We start from the raw sequence: 20,809 nt of genomic DNA on the forward strand, positions 1-20,809 counted from the left end.
TGAGTATTCTAGAGAACTTTGTACGTGTGTAAAATATTCATGATCAAAATTTCCTTCAACTGATACCACCACCTGGCAGGTTCCTGAAATAACATCTGGGAATGCATTGGGTAGTATATGGTTGGGAGGTAGGAAGAACTAATCCTATGATAGAACAAACTCTGCTCCTTCTCATGACAGCTCTTGCAGTGCTAACATTTCTCAATGAAGTTTTAACAAGGCTGTCAGATGTGTATCAGCCTTCTAAGGGAGCCAATCCTATACACACTTCCCCATTTAACTCCCATTTAATGGGGAAAAGTGGTGCTTTGAATTTCAGCGGCATATCGCTGCTTTTCTCTGTTGCCCCAGTAAGTGAAAGTTATGTTGCACAAGCCCTAGTTTACACTAGCACAACAACATTAGCACTAGCACTGGGGCACAATTGGATACCAACCATAGAAAACTCATTTTTAATGTTCTGAAATCAGTACGTTCTTCTGTTTTGGGGGATCCCATTATAAAAGCATTACAAGTAAGTTGGTGGTTGAATGTTACCATTTTGTCTGTCTTCACGCTCAACTTAGTAAGCAGAGAAAACTGTTTATATTCATAAATGCTATATTTTAGCTAGATAGATCACTAAAATGACAGAACATTGAAAGTAATTCATAATAGGTTTCTTTCTGATATGTTCAGATACAATAATGGTGTCCATTGTTTATGGTTATAACATGTTTAAAAATACAGGTATGTAGATGTCTAATTTCATGTTATCAGCAAACAGAAAAATGCATGCTCTCATTTCTGTAAAATGTGTAACTTACACAAGCAAGTGGAACAGCTATGCAGACTAGAAACACTCTGTAACAAATTGTAAAAACAAACATACAAAAGAACCCCAGAACTCATAAATACTTGTACAAGTACAGCAAAATTATTTAAACATTTTTTAAAAGAAAATTATTAAATATTATATCTGTACCTCTACCAGCTGAATGTTTCAAACCCATTTTAGGAAAGGGGAAAACATTATTACAAATCTTTTATGATTTGTTTTAGCTGGGATGTTGCAGCTGATATAAGTTAACAGTTATATTACATTCTATGTGCACTGACATATTTATACTTTATTTCTTCTACAATATTTATTTATTGCATTTATATCCCACCTTTTTTCCTCTTGCAAGGAACCCAAGGCAGCTTACGTTCTCCTCCTCCTCCTCTCCATTTTATCCTTACAACAACAATGGTCTAAAACTTGGCCTGTACAACTTGTGGCCCACCAAGGCAGATGTGGCTTACCAGGCACTTGATAAGCTTACCAGTTTTGCTGCCTGCCTTGGACTATAAAAACTTGTGTGTGTGTTTGCTTCAGGGTCACAAGTAGTGCAGGCCCAGTACAAGAGCATGTCTTTCCAAAGTGCTTGTCCTCTCCCCGCTTCTAGACTTGGATTTTAGGAGAACTCTGGCATACATCTAGGAACCAGTCCCAAAGCCCCACAACTGATTCTTGCCTGGTCCAATTCTAGAACCCACTGCAGCTGTGAAAAGAGTCATGTTTATAGTAATGGGCCTCAAGGAACTCAGTGAGAGGAATGTTGCAAATTCACGGCTAGGATTGGTTGAAGATAAAACGCAAGTGGAAAGGCCACAATCCTAGTTAGGTGACTGAATATGGGCATTCTCTGGTAATGTTCAGGATGAAGTCTTATGTCTCAGAACTCTTTCCCACACCTCTGCCCCAAGAGAGTTCCAGTGCTGAATATGTGAATTAGCCAAGGAAATAGCTTTCAGCCATGTACTGTTTTTCAATACTGGTAGATATGACCCAGCAAAATGTGCTTTCCGTTTTGAGAGTGTAAGAACTGCCCTGCTGCATTAGATCAAGGCCAACTGCTCTAGAATTCTGTTCCCATCAGCAGCCAGCCGGATACTCCTGGGTACTCACAAGCAGCGCATGAAAGGGATAACTTTTTCCTGTTGATCGTCCCCAGCATCTGGCTTTCAGCAGTTCATTGTCTCTCTCTGTACATCGATATGGCTATAATGGTAATAGCTATTGATAGATTTCTCCCCTCAAATCTAACCCACTTTCAAAGCTATCTAAGCTAAGAGCCATCACTCATCAGGCAGTAGTGAATTCCATTTTGTAACTTCAAGGTGCGAAATATTTAACAGAGCAATCCAAAACATGTTTACTCAGCACTAAGGGCATCTCTACACCAGCCTAAAATCCTGCATTTAAAATGGGGTTTTCTGCTTCTGTTTTAAATGCAGGATCACAACTGACTCCCTTTACACACCCTTCCTTTCCCCCCTCCTTCTCCCTGTATCTGAGTCTTCCATTATCTTTCATTGATCTCACTCCTGGCTTTAACTCTTTTCACGGAGGAAACTGAAGCAGAACACAACGGGGTAATTTGATAGCTCATTATCTGCGATCTATTTAAAAATGGAACAAAGGGCATTTAGTGCAGGAGATGCCCTGGAGGGTCATGGCGTCATGTAAAGAGCATGCAAACTTCTGTGAAAGAGCAATTTCAATTGCAGGATAAAAGCTCCGTGTGAAAGAGCTCCAAGTCTCACTGAACTCAATGAGGATTGCTCCCTAGGAAGTGTGCTTAGGACTACAGTCTAAGATGCATTTAGCCAGCTTTTAGAAACACTAACAGCAAAATATTTTTTTACTGAAAACTAATTTGTAACTTCTTTGCTCCTGAGACTAGACTTCTTGTCAAGGGGCCATACTCTTCGTTCGGCCAATGATTCTTGATATTGCTTGGTGATTGTAGACTTTCAAAATGGATGCAAACTCCATTTAAACTCATATAAAACCTTTTTATGTTGTCTTCATAGGGTAATGAATGGTGTACATGAAGACTAGGCCCAGGGCTGGCTCAAGACATTTTGTTGCCTGAGCCAGACCAGCAAATGCCCCCTCCCCCAGCCCCAAGGCCAGCCAAGTTATTGTGGCATCTGAGACAGAAAATCTCATAAGTACCTCTCCCCTTTCCTGGCAGTTAAAAAAAATCATACTAAATTAAATAAGGATTTGCTGTCCTTTCATGACACTCAAAATCTGCTGCCTGAGGCAGATGCCTCATGGTAGGGCTGGCTCTGACTAGGCCCAAATAGCCCTTCTTTTTCTTCATGTTGATCACAATCTGCTATTTGGGCTGCACTATCAACCCTTCACCCATACTAGTGGACTCTTCGTAATGTTCAGGTTGAAGTTATACACGCTCAAAAGTGAAACAAAAAAGGTTTGTTGTGCATCCAGTTGGCATGGGGCACCGAGAGGCTCTCCTGTGCAAGTCCCACTCAAAGGAATGAGGCCTGCCCAAGAACACAACTGTATTGCTTGAGCACCACTTGATTCATTTCAATGAAGTTTGTATGGGAGAATTTCCCAGTGGATTGCATGCCCCATTTTTAATCCTTTGTCTCTCTTTACCCCATAATCAAGTAAAAAACATACTACAGAAAAACCTAATTCACAACTGATGAGGATTATTAAGTACTACAAAGATCCAATATTATTTCAGGCACATCACTTCAAAATTTAGATTTCCAGAATGGAGGACTTGCTGACATTCTTTATGAACCATCTTTTCAATTAAGATGCTTAACTCCTTCTCACTTGCTTTCCACTTGTGTGCAAAAAACACTCTTTTGTCTCTTTGATCTAAACTCTGATCCAAAGTTCCATTTGCATTCTGTAATGCAAAGGTCCAATACACACATTTTCCCATTTGTTTGAGGGCAGCTCTTTGCTTACATACGGATGTTCCTGGCTCTGCTTTCACCACTGAGGTGAAGAAGGAAAAGGTGCATGGAATCCATATCCAAAGGGTAGATATTGGGGCTCACTCGTTAATTTTCTCAATAGTTGGGCATTGCAGTGCACAAATATCTAGGTTTGTGAGACAGTGTGTGTGAATATCCTCTTCCCATGGCTGGGAGAGGAGCTTGAGAAACAGACACCTTCTCTTCTGCTACTGCCTAAGCTGTTAGGTGTTGTATGTGAAGATTTGAGATGGCAAAGAGCTGTCCTCAAACCCACAGCTGCTTCTCTACTGGCAGCTGTAGAAGGAGCCGACAGCAACCACTGCCCTGTCCATATGTACATTCTGAAGAGCCTTCAACTTGGTTTTTAAAAATAGTATACTGTCACATATGTGCAAGTGATGTTATACTACTGTATATGTATATGTGGAGGGAAATGAATTGAAGGCTATTTAAAATGTCTGCATGGAAGAGATATCCTCTTCTCCCTTTTCATATTTGCCAAAGAACACAAGCTTACACCACATTTAAGGTCACTCCAAATATTTCCTCCATTTATCTGAATACAGATCTTCATGATAAGCCTAAGAGTGAATTACAAATTATTTTATTTTTATAATTAATTTCAAAACACGGAGGAAAATAATTGGTCTGGAAACATTCTATTGTTTCTTTTATTTTTCCACTTTATTGAAACACCAGGGATCACAAAAAAGGGCTGTGAGGCTGGAGATGGGTGACCCTTTGGTGCTTTGTATAAACATATGCATGCACGCACAAATGTACTAGCAAAACCTGAGCCATTACTACCTTGTGCTGCTTATAAAAAAGAGCAAAGGTACAATCAGTATGCACCGTATAGAGGTGTGACAGCTCTAGGCTGCATGTGTGTGTGTGTATGTATAATATGTTCATGACTTAGTATATGGGAGTAAATATAGCAATATAATAGATGATTTTAGATTAGCTCAGAAGTTGACACAATTGATGAAGGACACAACCCACCAGGAAGTTATCCTGCACAATGCCCATTGCAATAAGTTCTTGCATACTTCCCATTCATTTCAGTGGTTCTTATGCAGGAGAGCATCCTAAAACATTGTGACCAGACTATTTAAACTGTTCCAATTTTAAGCTTTGATACAAGCAAGCACAAAAGCAGATGGCTCATTTAGAGTGGTGTTCTTACAGAACTAAAGCATATGCTCAAATTTAATTGTCAGTTTACATATCATTCCAGGATAAGGATTGCTTCCCTGACACAAAACCTACATTCTCAATGAAAAATAAATAAAATAAATATATGAAGAATCGTCCACTGCACACAAATGAAAACTGCCCTTATAGTCAAAGAAAGAAACTTTGATTCAGCAATAACACTAATGATAAAATGCTACAAACATTACAAAGATAAGGTATGCCCAATTTGATCGGATACATTATACATATCACTGGCGTGCTATATCACCATTTACTTCCTGATGCAAATATGAAAAACTAGCAATCATCATCTTTTATGCTTATAAACATGAGCAATCATCCTTTAAACTGTTGGCAGCATTATCAGCTCAGCAGCAGCCGTAACTAACCGTTTTTCTATGCAGATGGCAGCCAGCTACCATGGGGTGGGGAAGTGGTGCTGGGGCTTCATATAAAACAAAGTATGTAAGGTACAAACCTGAATATAAATCTATGCTTCTCAATTTTTAAAAAATAAGGACAGAAATGTGTCCAGCTGTCTAATGCACAACTGATTTGCTTGAAATATTGTTTAGTGCAGGGTGTCCAGTCTTCCACAGCACTTAAGTACTTGTGAAAACTGCAGTCATCCAGCTGGGCCAAGCCATAGTCAGTGTACAGTCAACGATCACTTTTTTTAAAAAAGGTGGGCATACCTCATTTCACATGGCAAACAGATAGGATATGAATCATATAAATAAGATTAATTTTTTCTGTGCCTAGTGCAAACTCTATTTTGAAAATGCCGCTTCCTCCTTTGGGAATCTAAATACTGTGAAAGTACAAAATACAGGTACTTATTTTCTGGCAACAAGTGGATATGTGATCTATTTGTTGTATGACAGAAACAAATAGGTTAATTCCATTTGTCTTGCCCATTTCTGTACAACTTAAAGCTACATCCTAGCACATAATTCCAGTGTGAGACAACACATTTGTAGACATGGAGGAAGACCCAATGGAAGGGAACCGACTGTGGCAGCAAAAGCTTGTGCTTATACTACTACAGCACAACAAGCAAAGGGCCAAGATAGAAGCAGCACCTGTGGAAGGACACCACTGCTAATAGGATTTGGATTATATACAAGCTGAGACTGACAAGACATTGCAGTGGAGGAGGGGAAGGACATGAGGCCCCCTCCCTTTCCCACCAACATGCCCCACTCTGCATTCCTCCCAAGGGGTGGAACAGGGGGAAGACTTCTCCTCTCTGGCCTTTCCTTTGCTCTGTCTCAGCTGACCTCCACCATCAGACCCAATGGGCAAATGATGCTCATATGCTATTCAATGCATTAATCATCAAGCAGAATGCAAATAAAGGTGAATTAAGTACCACTGAGTCCCATTAATTTCAATGGAGCTTAGGCCTCATCTGCATATACAGTAGGATGATGTGGGAATGAGATGGTAGATTGGACAGCGCCATTTTAGAATGCAGGTGGAAAATACCCTCCTAAGTTTAAAAAATATCCCTGAAAATAGAAAACTAGTACAACAGAGAATAGACTGGGACAGAATATTTCTCCCTAATGTGCCAGGTCTCATCCCCCCACTTCCAGGGAATTTTGTACATGGAGGACCATTTAAAAAAACAATGGCTTCCCCCATCTGCAGTCTAAAGTAGTCTTACCACATAAGGATTTGACTACCTTATTTTGCAGGCCTCAAGGACTCTGTCTTTTTCTGGACTGCAATCCTTTACAACCATCTACAGTATAGTTTTTATATATTCTGAGGCACACATGGAGCTCTTGTAAATGTGGGCATCCCTGTGCATGCGTAGAACTCCATGGAATGAAATAGGGAACGCTGTATATGTGTTTAGAGCTCTGCGTATGCAAGAGACTACTTGATTGGCCCAACAGGATAAAATTATTGCTTAGTATCACATTTATTATTATTTATCAAATAATAAATAGAAAATTTCGTGTAAAAATTACAACTTATCAGTGAAACGTGAGAACTCTCCTGGTTATAAGTTTGAATTCTACTTATTCATAATGGTAACCCTTTAATTCCAACAGAGTTGCATGGTCATGCAACTAGCCATTCTCCATATTTTAGTTCTGCTGGCTACATTCTAAAAGGAAAGAACCAATTTAAAATAAATAAATCCTGGACTGTATAGCTCTAGTTCCTGAGTTTGGCTTAACACCTATAGTGATTACTTTTATACTATGGACATATGACTAATTCTCACAGTTCTTTAAAAAAGCACAGAGGTTCTCTTGGGAGTCAGATATCTGTGTCTGAGAACTGGGCCATGAAATCGATGTGTGTAGGCTACATCCACACTTTGCCATTCTAAGCATTACACTTAAAACAGCATAGACAGGTAATCTAAAAGCATAATGTGTGAAGAGTCCTAAGAAACCAACCCAAAAGACAGGCTTAAATCACAGCATGTGCTCATGTGTTCTGTTGAACTGAGCCTTGCAATGGGAATCAAATCTCTTTACAGCAAATATGTCTCTCTTGCAGAGTAGAAAGTAAATGAATTGGGTCTGCAGGGACATGAAACACCACTTTACAACGTGCTGTAGCAACCATCCATATAGTAATTCAAATGTACACCTGAGAAGAGGAGGGGACATCAGCACCATTGTTCCCCTCTATTTTGTGGGGAAGGATTCCACATATTCTTGGTCACCAGAGGGTAGTTGGAATATGTGCTACATCGTCAGATTTTTTTCCTCTAATTTCTCCCCCTGCCTTTGCTCTGTGTTGCCCAATGTCACACAACTTATGAACCCTGTTGGCATTTTCCCCAGACTCTCAAGGACTGCCAGGTCCATTCCAGTTCTTCCTATGGGAAGCTATGGGCTAGGATCCAAAGAACGGTGAAATTAGCGTCCTGATACCAAGAGGACTTAAAACTGGTTTTTCTTGAATCGCACACACACATGCTCTGTCTCTCTCACACACACACCATTACGCCACTCAGGGAAGTGCTTTTGAACCTGAGGGGAGTTTCATAGCATGGTAGGTCAAGAAAAAATAATAATGAAGAATTCCACTGCGCTGGTTCAAACTTCTTGCTCAGGGCCAAACTAGACATAACAGGGTAGCCACATTTATTGTTTATGCATCTGCCCCCAAACAAGTTAATTCAAGTATAAAGCAAGAGGTGGGGAGGCCTTGGTTTAAAAGGAAAAAGGGACAGGAAATGAGAGGAGCTGAACCCTTCCCTGGCTAACCTCCTCGCAGCCTGAGGCTTCAGGCCTTTTTCTCCCAGCCCTGCCCAATTCTGGTATCAGGCTGGAAGAAGTGACAGAACACAGTGAGGTAAGGCAGGATGGGGTGGGGGAAACATTCAGTTCCTCTTATTTGCATGCGCTTTTTATTGTAAACAATACTTTCTGCATGAATGGGGCAGATACATGAACAAACAAATGTGGCTTCCTCACATCAGGGTTGGCCCTCAATAGCTGCAATTGTTGGTGTGCTCTGCATCTTGTGCAAGACTATATTCTGAATCCTCTTTTACTATGATGGCTTTTCCCCATTTGTGTGTTTGTGTCTTTTACATCAGCCTAATTTTGCACATACGTGCTTATTCAGCAATCCAAAAGAGATGCCTTATGTCAAAGTAGGCAACCTGGTGCCTTCCAAATCCCTGACCATTGGCCATGCTAGATTGGCTTGTGGAAGTTGTAGTCCAAAACATCTGGAGAGCACTGGGTTGCCTATCCCTACCTTATGTCTTTCTTTTAGGGTTGGTGCAATGGATGCTGACCTTGCACAAACCTGGCTACATTGAAATCCCATGCTGACATTCTGAAGTTTATTCCTTGTTTCTTTTCTATAGTCCAGCAAAATCAGTGGCATGTGTAGGGGTATAAAGTAATCTGTGCTCATAATCCAGTGTGATTTAAAAGAAAAATAAATAACCTGAGCCATAGTACGGCCTGCAATCTTAAAGGAAAGAACTGTAAATACACTGGTAATGCACGAACAGCAGCACATGGTCACTGAAGGACAAACCAAGCCACAAAGAACTGAAACAGAGGGCATAGATGCATACAGAACCTATGTTTCCTTGTATTCTTTCTTCTATCACCCAAGAGCATGGGCCATTTCATATGTTAACAGGGGTCCAACACAGAAGGCACTTTGATGCAGCAATCAGCATACAACTTACACGTGGCTTGTCATGTTTGATAATAGTATGAATGAGATTTTACGTGTGGTGGGAAACCACATTCGAAGTCACTAGTTGTCAGGGTCTCTGGGGTTTGAACCAGGGCTCCCCTCAAGGCTGGTGTCAGCATGTGACACCCTTGGGCAGGGCCCACTACCAATGCTTGCTCTGAGCCCCCCTTTAAAAAGTGGCTGGGTCTGGGAACTGCCATTTAAATTTCTCACAATGTCCCAGATCGACACCAGATTAGGGGCAGCATAGGAAATTAAAATGGCAGCTCCTGGTGCCAGAGCCAACCTCCTAGCACTGATCAGGTTATTGTTCCTGCTACCACGTAAGTCCACCAACATAGAAGGACACATTGCCAAGGGGCCCCACAAACATGGAACTGTCCCTGGCCCTCACCATCTAAGGCCAGGAGCTAGTCTAGTGAGCTACTCTGGACTGTATGTGTGCAAGCACAAAAGGTAACGACAGTGTCCAGCAATAGCCCCAGAGAGTGGCAGGTGGTATAAAGCCTCTAGATGAAGCCTGGCCTGGTATAAACACCAGGAGCTGTGCCTTTTGCTCTTGCCTCATTAACAGCTGAGTACTTTCCGCTTGCTCTCCTCCAGCTGTCAGGTCTAGCTACTTACCTGAAGGACCTTGGGCTGGGGAATGCACACTCTAGGTCTAGATTTGGGTATGGGTGTCCAAGGCCAGAGTATGGCTCTGAAATTACATAGCACAAGGCAAGCCATGATTTTTGACTCAGACTCAGCCCACATATCTAATATGGGGATAATTATACTGGACTATGGTTAATAATAATTCTGTAATGATTACAGAGATAATGTATGGGAAATGCTTTGAGAACTTAGGAAAAGAACAACATGCATGCTAAGTATTATTTATTGTTAATCACCTCATGAAGGTAACTAGTGAGGCAGTCTCCATGTAGGTTTTAGGCTGATTCCTACACAAAATTCTGTATAGGAACTTTTACCATATGAAGCAGACCTATGCTTATCAATCAGGTTCTGGGAGGTGCTGAAAAATGCATTAATAAAGAAAGACATCTTCCTGAATTTCATGACTTGAACCTCAAAGCATCACTCACTGATACCGTTCTGATCCTGCGGCACATTAAATATGCTTGGGCCACTGACTTACAAGTTGGTATCTAGCATATAAAGAACACATTCAGCTAAAAACAGCCTAATCCAGAACACATTCAGGATACAAAGGAGATAGGGGCAAAGGCATACTGAAGCTCCTGCCTCATGAGAAGAACATGGCAGCAGGTTTCCACATGTTTATGTATTACACAAATGCAAAGTATTCAAAGTATGTTGTCAACAAGAGGGAGGGCAAATATGGCCCGATCCACTTCAGGAGGGGTGCAGGAGCTTCCACTGGTTTTACTTCTAATCCCTAAAAAGTAGATTAATTTTTGAACAACTAGTGGACAGATTATGTAAAATTACTCCATTTTCCCCAGGTAAAATTAAAGGATAAGCGTAGAACAGGGAAGAATCCACCCAGCCCTAATAAAAATAAATAAACATTTAATACATTTCCAATAATAAAAAAGACATGAAAACTTCCAGGCTATTATAAGTAAATGTTCCAGACAGCCTCTTTAATTTATACAGCTTGATATGCAAGAACTTTTCTTTTCTTTTTGCTACCCTTACCTTAATGTTTTGTTTTCTACCCTTACTTCTCTCTTAATGTGGCCATAGTTAATAGTTCATAACGTGAACTATAGCCACATTAAGAGAGAGGGTTAAATGTTAAAAATAAAAATAAACAACATATTCTGTTAATTTGCACAATTTCAGTCCAGAATCTTGTGCAATGTGTTTCAGAACTTTAGGGCTTGGCCATGACTTTGGAGGTTATGAGCAAATCCACACTGACCTTAATAGATTACACATTTCAGTGCCTGAAGTGGAAAATGCACATGGCTCCCCATTTCCATAATTTCACATTGGTTGCAATGGTCTTAGGGTCATATCTTTCTGCCCTTCACTCTGCCCCCCTTAATGGTGCCAAAATGCGTTTCCCTGAGGAGCAATCTCTTCCTTGCTTTATAGCAGGGCTACTTCTGAGCACTGCAGATCTCTGTACACCCTGGCTGGAACTGCACAAGCAGCAGAATAAGCTGTTTGAGTTGTGGAAAGTGGATGTTCCGACTTCAGTGTAGTTTATATGGTGCTTTTCTATGGTGGACCCTGCCCAAAGCAGCTCATAATAAATATGAAAACATAATTTGAAAGAGGAAAAAAATCAACTATGAATTACAAGACAATTGCAAGACATTGGTGTCTGTGCCACCACTTACAATTTGTGTCAGCAGAACGTTAGTGGCACAGGTAGTGAGCCACTGAAGCCTTACTGCTCAGCAGGGCTGGCCCAGGACATTTTTCTGCCTGAGATGAAGGACAGGATGGCAGCCTCCTTTCCCTCCAATTCAATGTACAGAAGCCAGCCAGACTGGCATTTGAATCGTAGCTCAGGACTGATTACAGTATTGTGTCCTCCACGGCAACTGAGGTAGCTGTCTAATTTAGGGGGCCCAGGACAGGCTATATGGCATATACACGACAGTCCTCTAACAGAGGAGAATGGTCAGAGGGCTCAGGAAGAACAGCCAGGGGGCTGCTGCTATCCCCCGGGGTCTGTCACCTGAGGTGATTGCCTCACTCTGCCTAAGGGTAGGGCCAGCTGTTGCATCCTATTAAAGGTGTCACCAACCAGTCGTGTCCGACTCTAGGGTGCGGTGCTCATCCCCGTTTCTAAGCCGAAGAGCCAGCGCTGTCCGAAGACGCTTCCGTGTCATGTGGCCGGCATGACTGAACACCGAGGTGCACAGAACGCTGTTACCTTTCCCGCCAAGGCGGTACCTATTTATCTACTTGCAATATTAACTACGAGTTAATAAGAAGTTTGTCCTGGGTGGGCCCCTGTTAGGAGAACAGGTAGGAAGCAGCAGGAGGAGGAAGTATGAAGACAGAAAAATGGCTGGGAATGTGGCAGGATACCATCCATAAATATTATTTCAGAAATACTGGAATTTCTTTCTTATTGAAGAAGAGACAGACACAAAACCAGCCCTGCTGCTCGGAGCCCTATTTTAAGACATACAGACCGGCATATTAGAGAACTGTTCCACCTCAGATTACAGATGGAGGATACCATTTTTAATACTCCCACATGTAAAACAAATTTTAAAATCTGTACAAGGAGAAAACTAGCACACCACAAAGGAAGCAAAATCAAACCCAACCCTTCCTATGCTAGTTTTCCACATGGAAGATAACCCCCCCCACACACACACACACATTAGGACACCATTCAAAAATCTGACTCTCCCCACCTGCACTGAGGTGGTACAATCCTGTAAAATGCCAATTAATGTGTGTGTGTCTTAAGCCAGAGCTTCTAGAAGCAAGGCTTTGGTGCCGCCTTACAGCCTGTGCCGCCGCTAGTTCTCTGTTTTCACTACAAGGCTGCCAGATAGAGCTCTGTGCTTCAAGGCCGCCATCTAAGCTGCAATATCAGCCTGCCAGAGCACTTTTAATCAGTTAACCCCAAAGGCAAACATCCTGTCCACTGCGCCCTATGAAGTCCGAACCCCAGAGCTTACTCATCAGCCTGAGCAACTTGCTTCTTGGGTAAAGACACATGAGGAGCCACAGGGTCATGCTGCACAGCCTGACCCCTGCCATGTGTGGTGGCCACCCCACCCCATTAGCTACACATTTGGCAGCTATGCAAAGAGGCCCCATGTAGAGCTCTCCATACAAAGGGGTCTCCTGAGCCAATCAGGATCTAGACTGATACCCAGTTCCTCTGTCCCAGGGCTTATCAATCAGGTTCTGGGAGATGCTGAAAAATGCATTAATAAAGAAAGACATCTTCCTGAATTTCATGACTTTAACCATTTGTCAGCCTGATTGGGGTAGAGGCCTGGCTATTCTTTTCTCCCTCCTTAGGATTCTCCTCATATCGAGATAAACTTTTGGCTTCTTAGGAACTAAAAATATTTTCTGTATTATAGTCATTTGTCTATTAAAACAACTTAAAATAAAGATTATTCATTAGCACATATTTCTGTAACTGCAGATTCAAATGTTATGTTTTACTCCCAAAAGCTATTATTCTTTGTAGCTAAAACAATCAATGAGAATGTTCTGGAAAAGCATCTAACGATAATTAGTCTGACAAAATCTCCTCCTGAGTTTGGCAAGTTCTTAGGCTAATGCAACATCCTACACATAGCTACATAGGACTAAGTTGCATTGAACTAAACGGTAGTTACTTTCGAGTAGGCATGTACAAAATTAGGCTGCTAGGTATTTAAAACAACTGTGTCAATATTCTCCACTCAGAATGGGGAGTAGCCCCATCTGTGGTACAAAGATCATGAAAGGATCTGAGGCCTCCGGGTCTTCGTGCATTGTTGGTGCCATTGCCTTGTGCCAGAGAAACGCCTTCTACGCGGTCCAGATTCTTATCGAGCATCCAGAGGATGCCCAGGAAACCAATACATTAAACTCTGTATTATTTCTGGACTGGGATGTAGGTCTTTGTCAGCACCTCTCTGATTCTATGCCATATTGCATGTGGTAATAGTGGCTGTGGCTGGCAGAGTAGTTCCCGCCTGCATTGTTCCTCCAGTGCTTGGCCCAGCTCATGATGCCAGCCAGCATGGCATCGTAGCTTGTGAGACTGCACTGGTGCAGCTCCCTGAATGCCTACTTGCTAGCTCATACAATAGGGCCTGCAGATAATCTTTAGCAACATCTTTAATCTTTCTTAGGAGTTTGCATACTTAAAATTGGCACAGGTTTCCTGTTTCGCCAGTCAAAGAAGCAATGCAAAGCATGTCAAGTTTACCCAACTACTATATATTGGGATACAAAGTCATAAGGAACATTTAAAAAACAACACCAAACCAACAGCTGAACATTAGTGAATTTTCAGTTAGAAATGTCATGCTTATTTACATCTGTTTTACATATCCCCTGCCTCCAACACTGCAAAGACAGTATTCTCTTTGGCAGTAGCAAACTCTGACTTTTCGGCACTACTGGAGATCTTGTAAGTACAGTCAAGGGGAAGAGAGCTGACCATGTTGCTCAGCCTACGCACACACATGCGCACACACACATACACAGATAGTTCAAAACTGGATTCTACCAAGAAATCTGTCACGGGGGAGATTTCAAAAGTACTTTAGTTCCATAGCATTGTTTGATATAATAGCTAAGATGAAAACTAGGGGAAAAAAATTGTGTGCGGAGGGGTTATTGTTATGTCTCTGTTTCGGTATGTAGTGATTCCATGGCTGTGGCTATTAGCAAGACCATTCAGTAGTATAAAGCTAGGTTAAGAACACTGTTCTTTGAACTAAAACTGTTCACAACTTGGTATGGAAGATTATTCCATTAATTTTAGCTCAGAAACAAAGAAGGAAACATCTGCAGTCGTAATCAAACCTGATATGTTATGCTGACTTTGGGGAAAATATATATAGCAAAAGTATCAAGAAGCTATTGAAAAGACAACAAAAACAGAACAGTTATCCATAAATAATGAAAATGAAACGGCATAAACAGTTTTGGCTTAGCCAGAAAATGCCATTCCTTTTAATGGGACTTGTACATGAGTAACAGTTGTGGAATTGTACCCTAAATGGCGGATGATACAGACCACCATATACCAAGTGGTAACTCACTATAGTGTGCATGCAACCACTCAGTATGTTGGCCATTGGTATGGTCCTTCCAAGTAATGAAATGGGAAAGCAGAGGGAATGGTACAATTCTCTTCACCACCTGGCAGACAATACACATGATCAGCTTACCAAGTAAACTACTACAGTAAGCGTGCACCACAACTGGCAGTTGGTTGCCTATATTCACCCAGAGATCTGAATATTATTAGACTGTAGCAGGGATTCAGGTCTTCCCAAAACCTGTCTGTACCAGCAGTAAGGGCCAATTAACCCAACCAAATTGGCATATTCAGAATGCGGGTTGAGTGGAACTCTGCAGAGCTGAACATGTGTTCGGTGAATACATCAATATGCATCCAGACTGCTAGCTTTCAAACCTATGACTTCACTTCCATAAAGTGAGCCAAACAGACTGATACAGGGCAAAGCAATCCCACTCAGATACACACACACACACACACACACACACACACACTTCACCATTCACTGAACTTTGCCTGCATCCACACTGGCAAGGATTCCACACTGACATGGGCTGAAGCTGGTTACCTGGCATTGTGTGTGCTCAGCTCTAAGCCCTGCAGGCACAAAAGGGAACACTGTTGTCCAACATCAGATCCTGTAATTAGCTGACAGTATGAATCCTCTGGATTGGCCAGGCCTGGTATAAAATACCAGGATTCTGGCCTTCTGCACTGTTGCCTGGTCTAGAGAGCAGAACCCTCTCCTTATTGCACTTTAGGCCCCAACTCCAGCTCCTGCAACAGATCTCAGAGAAGATCAGCTGAAGAACACACATTCCAGATCTCAATTCAGGTATGGTCATCACTCACAGTGCTGACATGCAACCCACATTATCCCATCCCAGCTTGAACCTGATTTGTTCAGTATCATGATTTGCGTTCATAATGCACGTCTGTCATACTGATAATTTAATGCTATGGAACTTATAATATTTGATTCCCTCCAACATGAAAGGTCCTTTTGGAGCAGTTAATACAGTGTTGTACCATGGGGTAGATAAAGGCTATTTCATAGAAATAGATCCAACTGGCTCCATTGGAGCTACCCTACAAATACTTGAAAGAGATTCTGATTTAACAGATCCTGATGTTAATTTGTTTTCCAAATATTATCTATTATGCAATCAAGAGAGGGAGTAATCAAGAAGCTTTTAAAAATGTAAATGTATTTCTGGGTGGTAAAACTTGATTAAGGGAAGTGGGTTGAATGGATGCTATTATTGATCTAATTAAAAACACCTCTAAGAAAGTATGACGGAAGGATGCCAAAAACAGTGCTTTTCAAACAGCATTCTGGGAAATCCTGGGGTTCTGCAGCAGCATATCAGGAAGTCCTCAGTGAGAAGATCAATAATGGTGGACAAACGTCTCTGAATGACAAGTTCATCCCCTGCAACGTAAGGAAGCATTGGGTCTGTTCTAGGGTCCACTCTCACTTAAGCCCCCAAAAGCCTGGCTAGTTCCCCAAGTGAACCAAGTATGTGTCCTAGAAGATGCCCCAGAATCCTCTGCAACACACACAGGTTTATGACAGATGCTTGGGGGTTCATCAACAGACAAGCTGATGTGTAAAAATGTTCACTGAAGGTGAAAACTGGGGAGGCAATGGGACTGTTTCATGATTAGAATGTTATCTAGCGTAATGGTGTAGGAGCTCAGACAGTGTTATTCCAATTGTCTGACATAGAAATGCAAACTTTAAAAAGTGTGCGTGTGTGTGTGTGAGAGACAGAGAGAGAGAGAGAGAGAGAGAAATGGAGGAGAAGGGAAGTGCAAATAAATTCATCCATTCTGTACTGAACTATATCCATGTGTTAATGCATTTACTCTATGAAGCTGCCCACAGACCAGCCATGTATGTGGCTGACCCAAGAAACAAGGAAAACTCCAGCAACTACTAAGTGCTCACTTTGGACATCATAAGAGAAAGCAAGGTGCTGTGATGAAGGGAGATAGCAGATATGAAAAATGTATTTCACACTATTTATCCCAAGAAAATTCATTTCGAAATAATCAAGTGTAAAAGTGCAAACTGGTGGGTAGATAGGCTTTTACTTGAAACGTGTGTTTATGCTGCTTTTCTGTTAATAATTGCCTTTGTTGGTGACATAGACAAAATATACCTCAAACATTTGCCTAGCGGGAAATCCCTTATTATAAACAGAACGTTGATACCATGTAGAGCAGAAATGCGCTGTGTAACCATCAGGAACACACAGTTCTGAGAACTATGAAAGTGTGACAGCAATGGGTATCTCAGCTGGGGTGTTATGCATTTGCAATATGAACAGAGCAAACCACACCAAAGACAGCAGGGCTAATGGAACATGGAATGGCAGATGTTTCACAATCATCCCAGCTACTCAAAACTCAAAGTGCTCCCCACCGCCTCAGCCTCCAAGAAAGGATAGGATAAATTCTGAGTAATTTTGTACCAGGTAGAAGACACAGTCCAAAGGGAAGGGCTCCTGAAATGGGGCTTGCATAGGAGAACTTCCCAGTGGGTCATGCCGGACTCATCTGTAAGATGAAAAAAAGTCTTATCCAGGTCCAGTGTATCCTTTGCAGAGTGGCAAACAACATCAGCAATAGCATCTGTGCAAAATATGCCTTTCAGAAACCAGTGTCTACAGCAACTTTTTTAAAAAAATGTGCGCCATGTGCTTATGTTTCCCGCTCAATTAATGCACACCCTTTCCTCCCTTCCCATACTGAGAGCCAGTCTGATGATCCAGTAGACTGTGTTCTGACTTGGACCCAGACTACTTTGCTTCAGTCCTGGACTTACTCACTGGCCTTTGGCACATCATTCTCTCTTGGCCTCAGTTCCCCCATTTGAAATATATTGCCTATGGGAATATTAATGACTTACCTTGCAGGATTGTTGTCAGAGCAAAGAAGGTGAGGGTCACAAAGCACTTTTCAATCTAAAAGTGCTATGGAGACTAAAATTATTGAGAAACCACAAGAGGTCAGTCCAGGCTTTTTTTTTGTGACTTTGCATTTCAAATTACTGACAGTTAAAAACCAGGACTCCACCTCATTAGCCAGCCAGGACTGGTAGGCCTAAAACTATTGCTTGGAAATACAACAACTTTGCAATCAAATTCTGCTGTTAAGAAGAAAATGGCAGCAGTGTTCAACTCTATAGTCTGCATTCAGTTAGGGTTCCTCTCAAATCCCTTTGAGTGATATATTACTTCCTGTAAGGAAGCCATTTTGTACTACCTCCATGTTTTCTTTTAAAAGGTACAAGGTCCATTCCTATTAACAAATACCTGGAACTCAGCTCCCACAGCGCCATTTGTGACTTTAGGATCATTCAGTGAAATTGAGCACTCAGAAAGCTGCAAGACAGCTTGTCTGGGAAAAAGAATAAAACAGATTCCTTCTATTTTCCTGAAAAAGCACCCAATACAATGTACCCTCTTCTTTGTATCCTAGCTATAATCTCAGTTCATAAATTAGATTAGTCTTCAATCAAATAAGTTAAAAAAAAGAAGAAGAAACTGTAGCAGTTCAGTTTCTCTGGCTCAGTGCCAGGTAGAAGTTAGTTCACGTAGACTGCCAATCACTGTTCAGAGTATCTGAGTTTGTAAATCTTCACATCAATGCAGGAGGTTTCCAGGTGTGTGTCTATATGTGTGAAGGGGTGGCTTAGAAAGAGACCAAACCAAGACAGGAAGAGGACCCGATGAACAGTGAAGAGGTGTACTTCACGGCCTTCATGGGGCACCACACACTGCTTGGAGATGCCAACCATGTTTCATATTGCACAGGTATAGAAGGAAGTTGCCTCTCAGCAGTCTGTCCACATGATCAGTGATCTCTGCACATAGGCAAATTCACAAAAGTGAAGACATTAAACTCTGTCATGATGGAGAAGCACAAGAAGATGCCGTAGAGGGAAAGGCACACAAGCCCCAGCTTCTTATCCAGCTTCCACTTATTCAAGTGAACACCGAACACCTACGAACAGACAAGAAATTATTTCCTAGAGCACTTCCAAAGATTACACATGGACAGAGCTACAGCTGACCTAAACCTACACAGGAGCCAACAGGAACCTTCTTCTCTCCACCAACCTCCTCCTAGAAATATCTGATCACTTCCTCTTTCAATATCTTGTCACTTCCTCTGTCCTCTTCCACTATTTGGCCCAGACTCTCTGGTAATTGGAACAGTTCAACAGAGGCTTCCTATGAATCACCAAGTGCATTTATCATATTGCATGTTATGTTCCACAACTGCACCAACTTTAATAGATGCCAATGGGGACAATGTTGCTATCACCAATTGACACTATCTTAAACATTAAGAACAAAAGGATAATATACTTACGGTGACAAAAACCGATGCCAGAAGCAAGCCCACAGAATAGATAAGTCCTCGGCTGTTCAATCGAATCTGAAAAGTTAATGCAGTTGGTTTAAGAATTCTGTCACTCATTTCATTTCTAACAAACTCCAACACAATATAAAATTGTAATCATGAAGATATAAATGAGGTAAGACCATTATGTTGCATCCTTTTAGATCAAACAGAATACTGTATTCCGAGCATCGCTGGTGCCTTTTGATCCACAGCATCTTGCAGGAGGGTGTTTTTGGTCTGTAGATCTATTTGTTAATTTCTTGCATTTCTACCCCACTTTTCTATAAAAATAATGAAGCCATTTTACAATTATTAAAACAAGATAATCTAAATGCAAATTGCAGTCGAGATTCTAAGAGCAGCAGTAGTAGTCAAAACCTTGTTAAAAGCAGTATCTGGCAAAAGCCCATTGGAATAAGTCTTTGCTGCTCATGAAAAAGTGAGCAGCAATGGGGCCAGTTCTGTCTCTCTTGGAAGGTTCCCAATTTGGGGTGCTACAACTGAGTTGTATATTTAGCAAGTCAATTTACATGAAACACAACTGTTTTTCTGAGACATTTTTATAAGGGACATCATCTAAGTATTGGTTGGCTTGCTTTTGTTTTGGTTAGAGAGCGAGAATATTTTAAATGGCAAACTGCCATTTGTTCTGAGGGCTCAGAGGAGAACTAGCAGAGCACTGTTCTTCTTCCAAAGGTGATGGGATGACTTCCAGATCTTGGTTGCTCAGCTGGGCTGACAGATGTACAGAAAGAGGAGAGAAAAAGCATTCATCTGTCGCCACAAAATAACTCTGAGGATAAAAGTTCATGCACCGTTAACAATGTGTCCCTTGTTTGTTCAACAGCTGGACTTTTTTCTTGCTTAGTAAAGTTGTCCTCAATCTAATGAGCAATTCAAATCAGAATTTTCAGCATCAAAGTAGTCTACTGTTGCCAGCTCAGTAAATGATACCACACATTACACATGTAGCATATTCTCACCCATTTCTGAGTTGGGTTGAGCTGGGTTTAAAAAACAACAAACTTATGGGAGAGTTAGAGCATGGGGATGCAAAACAAGTCATAATTTTTTTTCCAGCTATGCATATGAAGTTCATGGCATTATCCAGACAAAGGACATGGCTTAAGATACTGATCTTCAACTAGTGGATTACATATCAGCACCACTATTTTTCCCCCTCAATTTTTTTTTAAATAAGAGGGTAAAAAGTTAAGAGAAGAAAGACACATATGGTAACAAATGAAGAGTGAGGTCCATGCTGGATTAAACATGGGTCCTACTTCTGAAAAGGTTAAAGACTACTGGCTCACTGACAGGTGCCCCCCTGCCTGACTGGCACATCTGGAGAAATTATGTATGTATGTAGGCATAAAATAAGGTAGTATCACAAAATTCAAATGCAGCACAAAATGAGAGTGGGTATAGGCAATGGTCTTCATGGAAAAATATCTGATAGGCCCTGTGAAGGTTTGAGGCCTACAGAGCAAAGGAAAAAGGTCAGGCTTAGACAGGGAGTTTTTTGTTGGGAGGGGTATC

General features: G+C 41.4%; 1 protein-coding gene across 5 annotated transcripts in view; it reads right to left on the reverse strand.

Moving 5' to 3' along the window:
- Positions 1-3,223: 3,223 nt before the first annotated feature.
- Positions 3,224-20,809, reverse strand: part of SLC24A3 (solute carrier family 24 member 3) — a 269,195-nt gene continuing 251,609 nt past the window's right edge. For all 5 annotated transcript variants that reach the window (XM_084850757.1, XM_084850755.1, XM_084850753.1 and 2 more), the window contains 2 exons: positions 19,238-19,303; positions 3,224-18,865 (listed from right to left, as the gene is read on the reverse strand). In XM_084850757.1, coding sequence (XP_084706883.1) covers positions 18,716-18,865; positions 19,238-19,303 — 216 coding nt within the window. In that variant the 3' untranslated portion in view covers positions 3,224-18,715. The remainder of the gene's footprint in view (positions 18,866-19,237; positions 19,304-20,809) is intronic.

The sequence above is a fragment of the Heloderma suspectum genome, chromosome 4 (genome assembly GCF_057233095.1).
Source record: "Heloderma suspectum isolate Gila_16-S chromosome 4, 16-S_ref, whole genome shotgun sequence".
NCBI lineage: Eukaryota > Metazoa > Chordata > Lepidosauria > Squamata > Helodermatidae > Heloderma > Heloderma suspectum.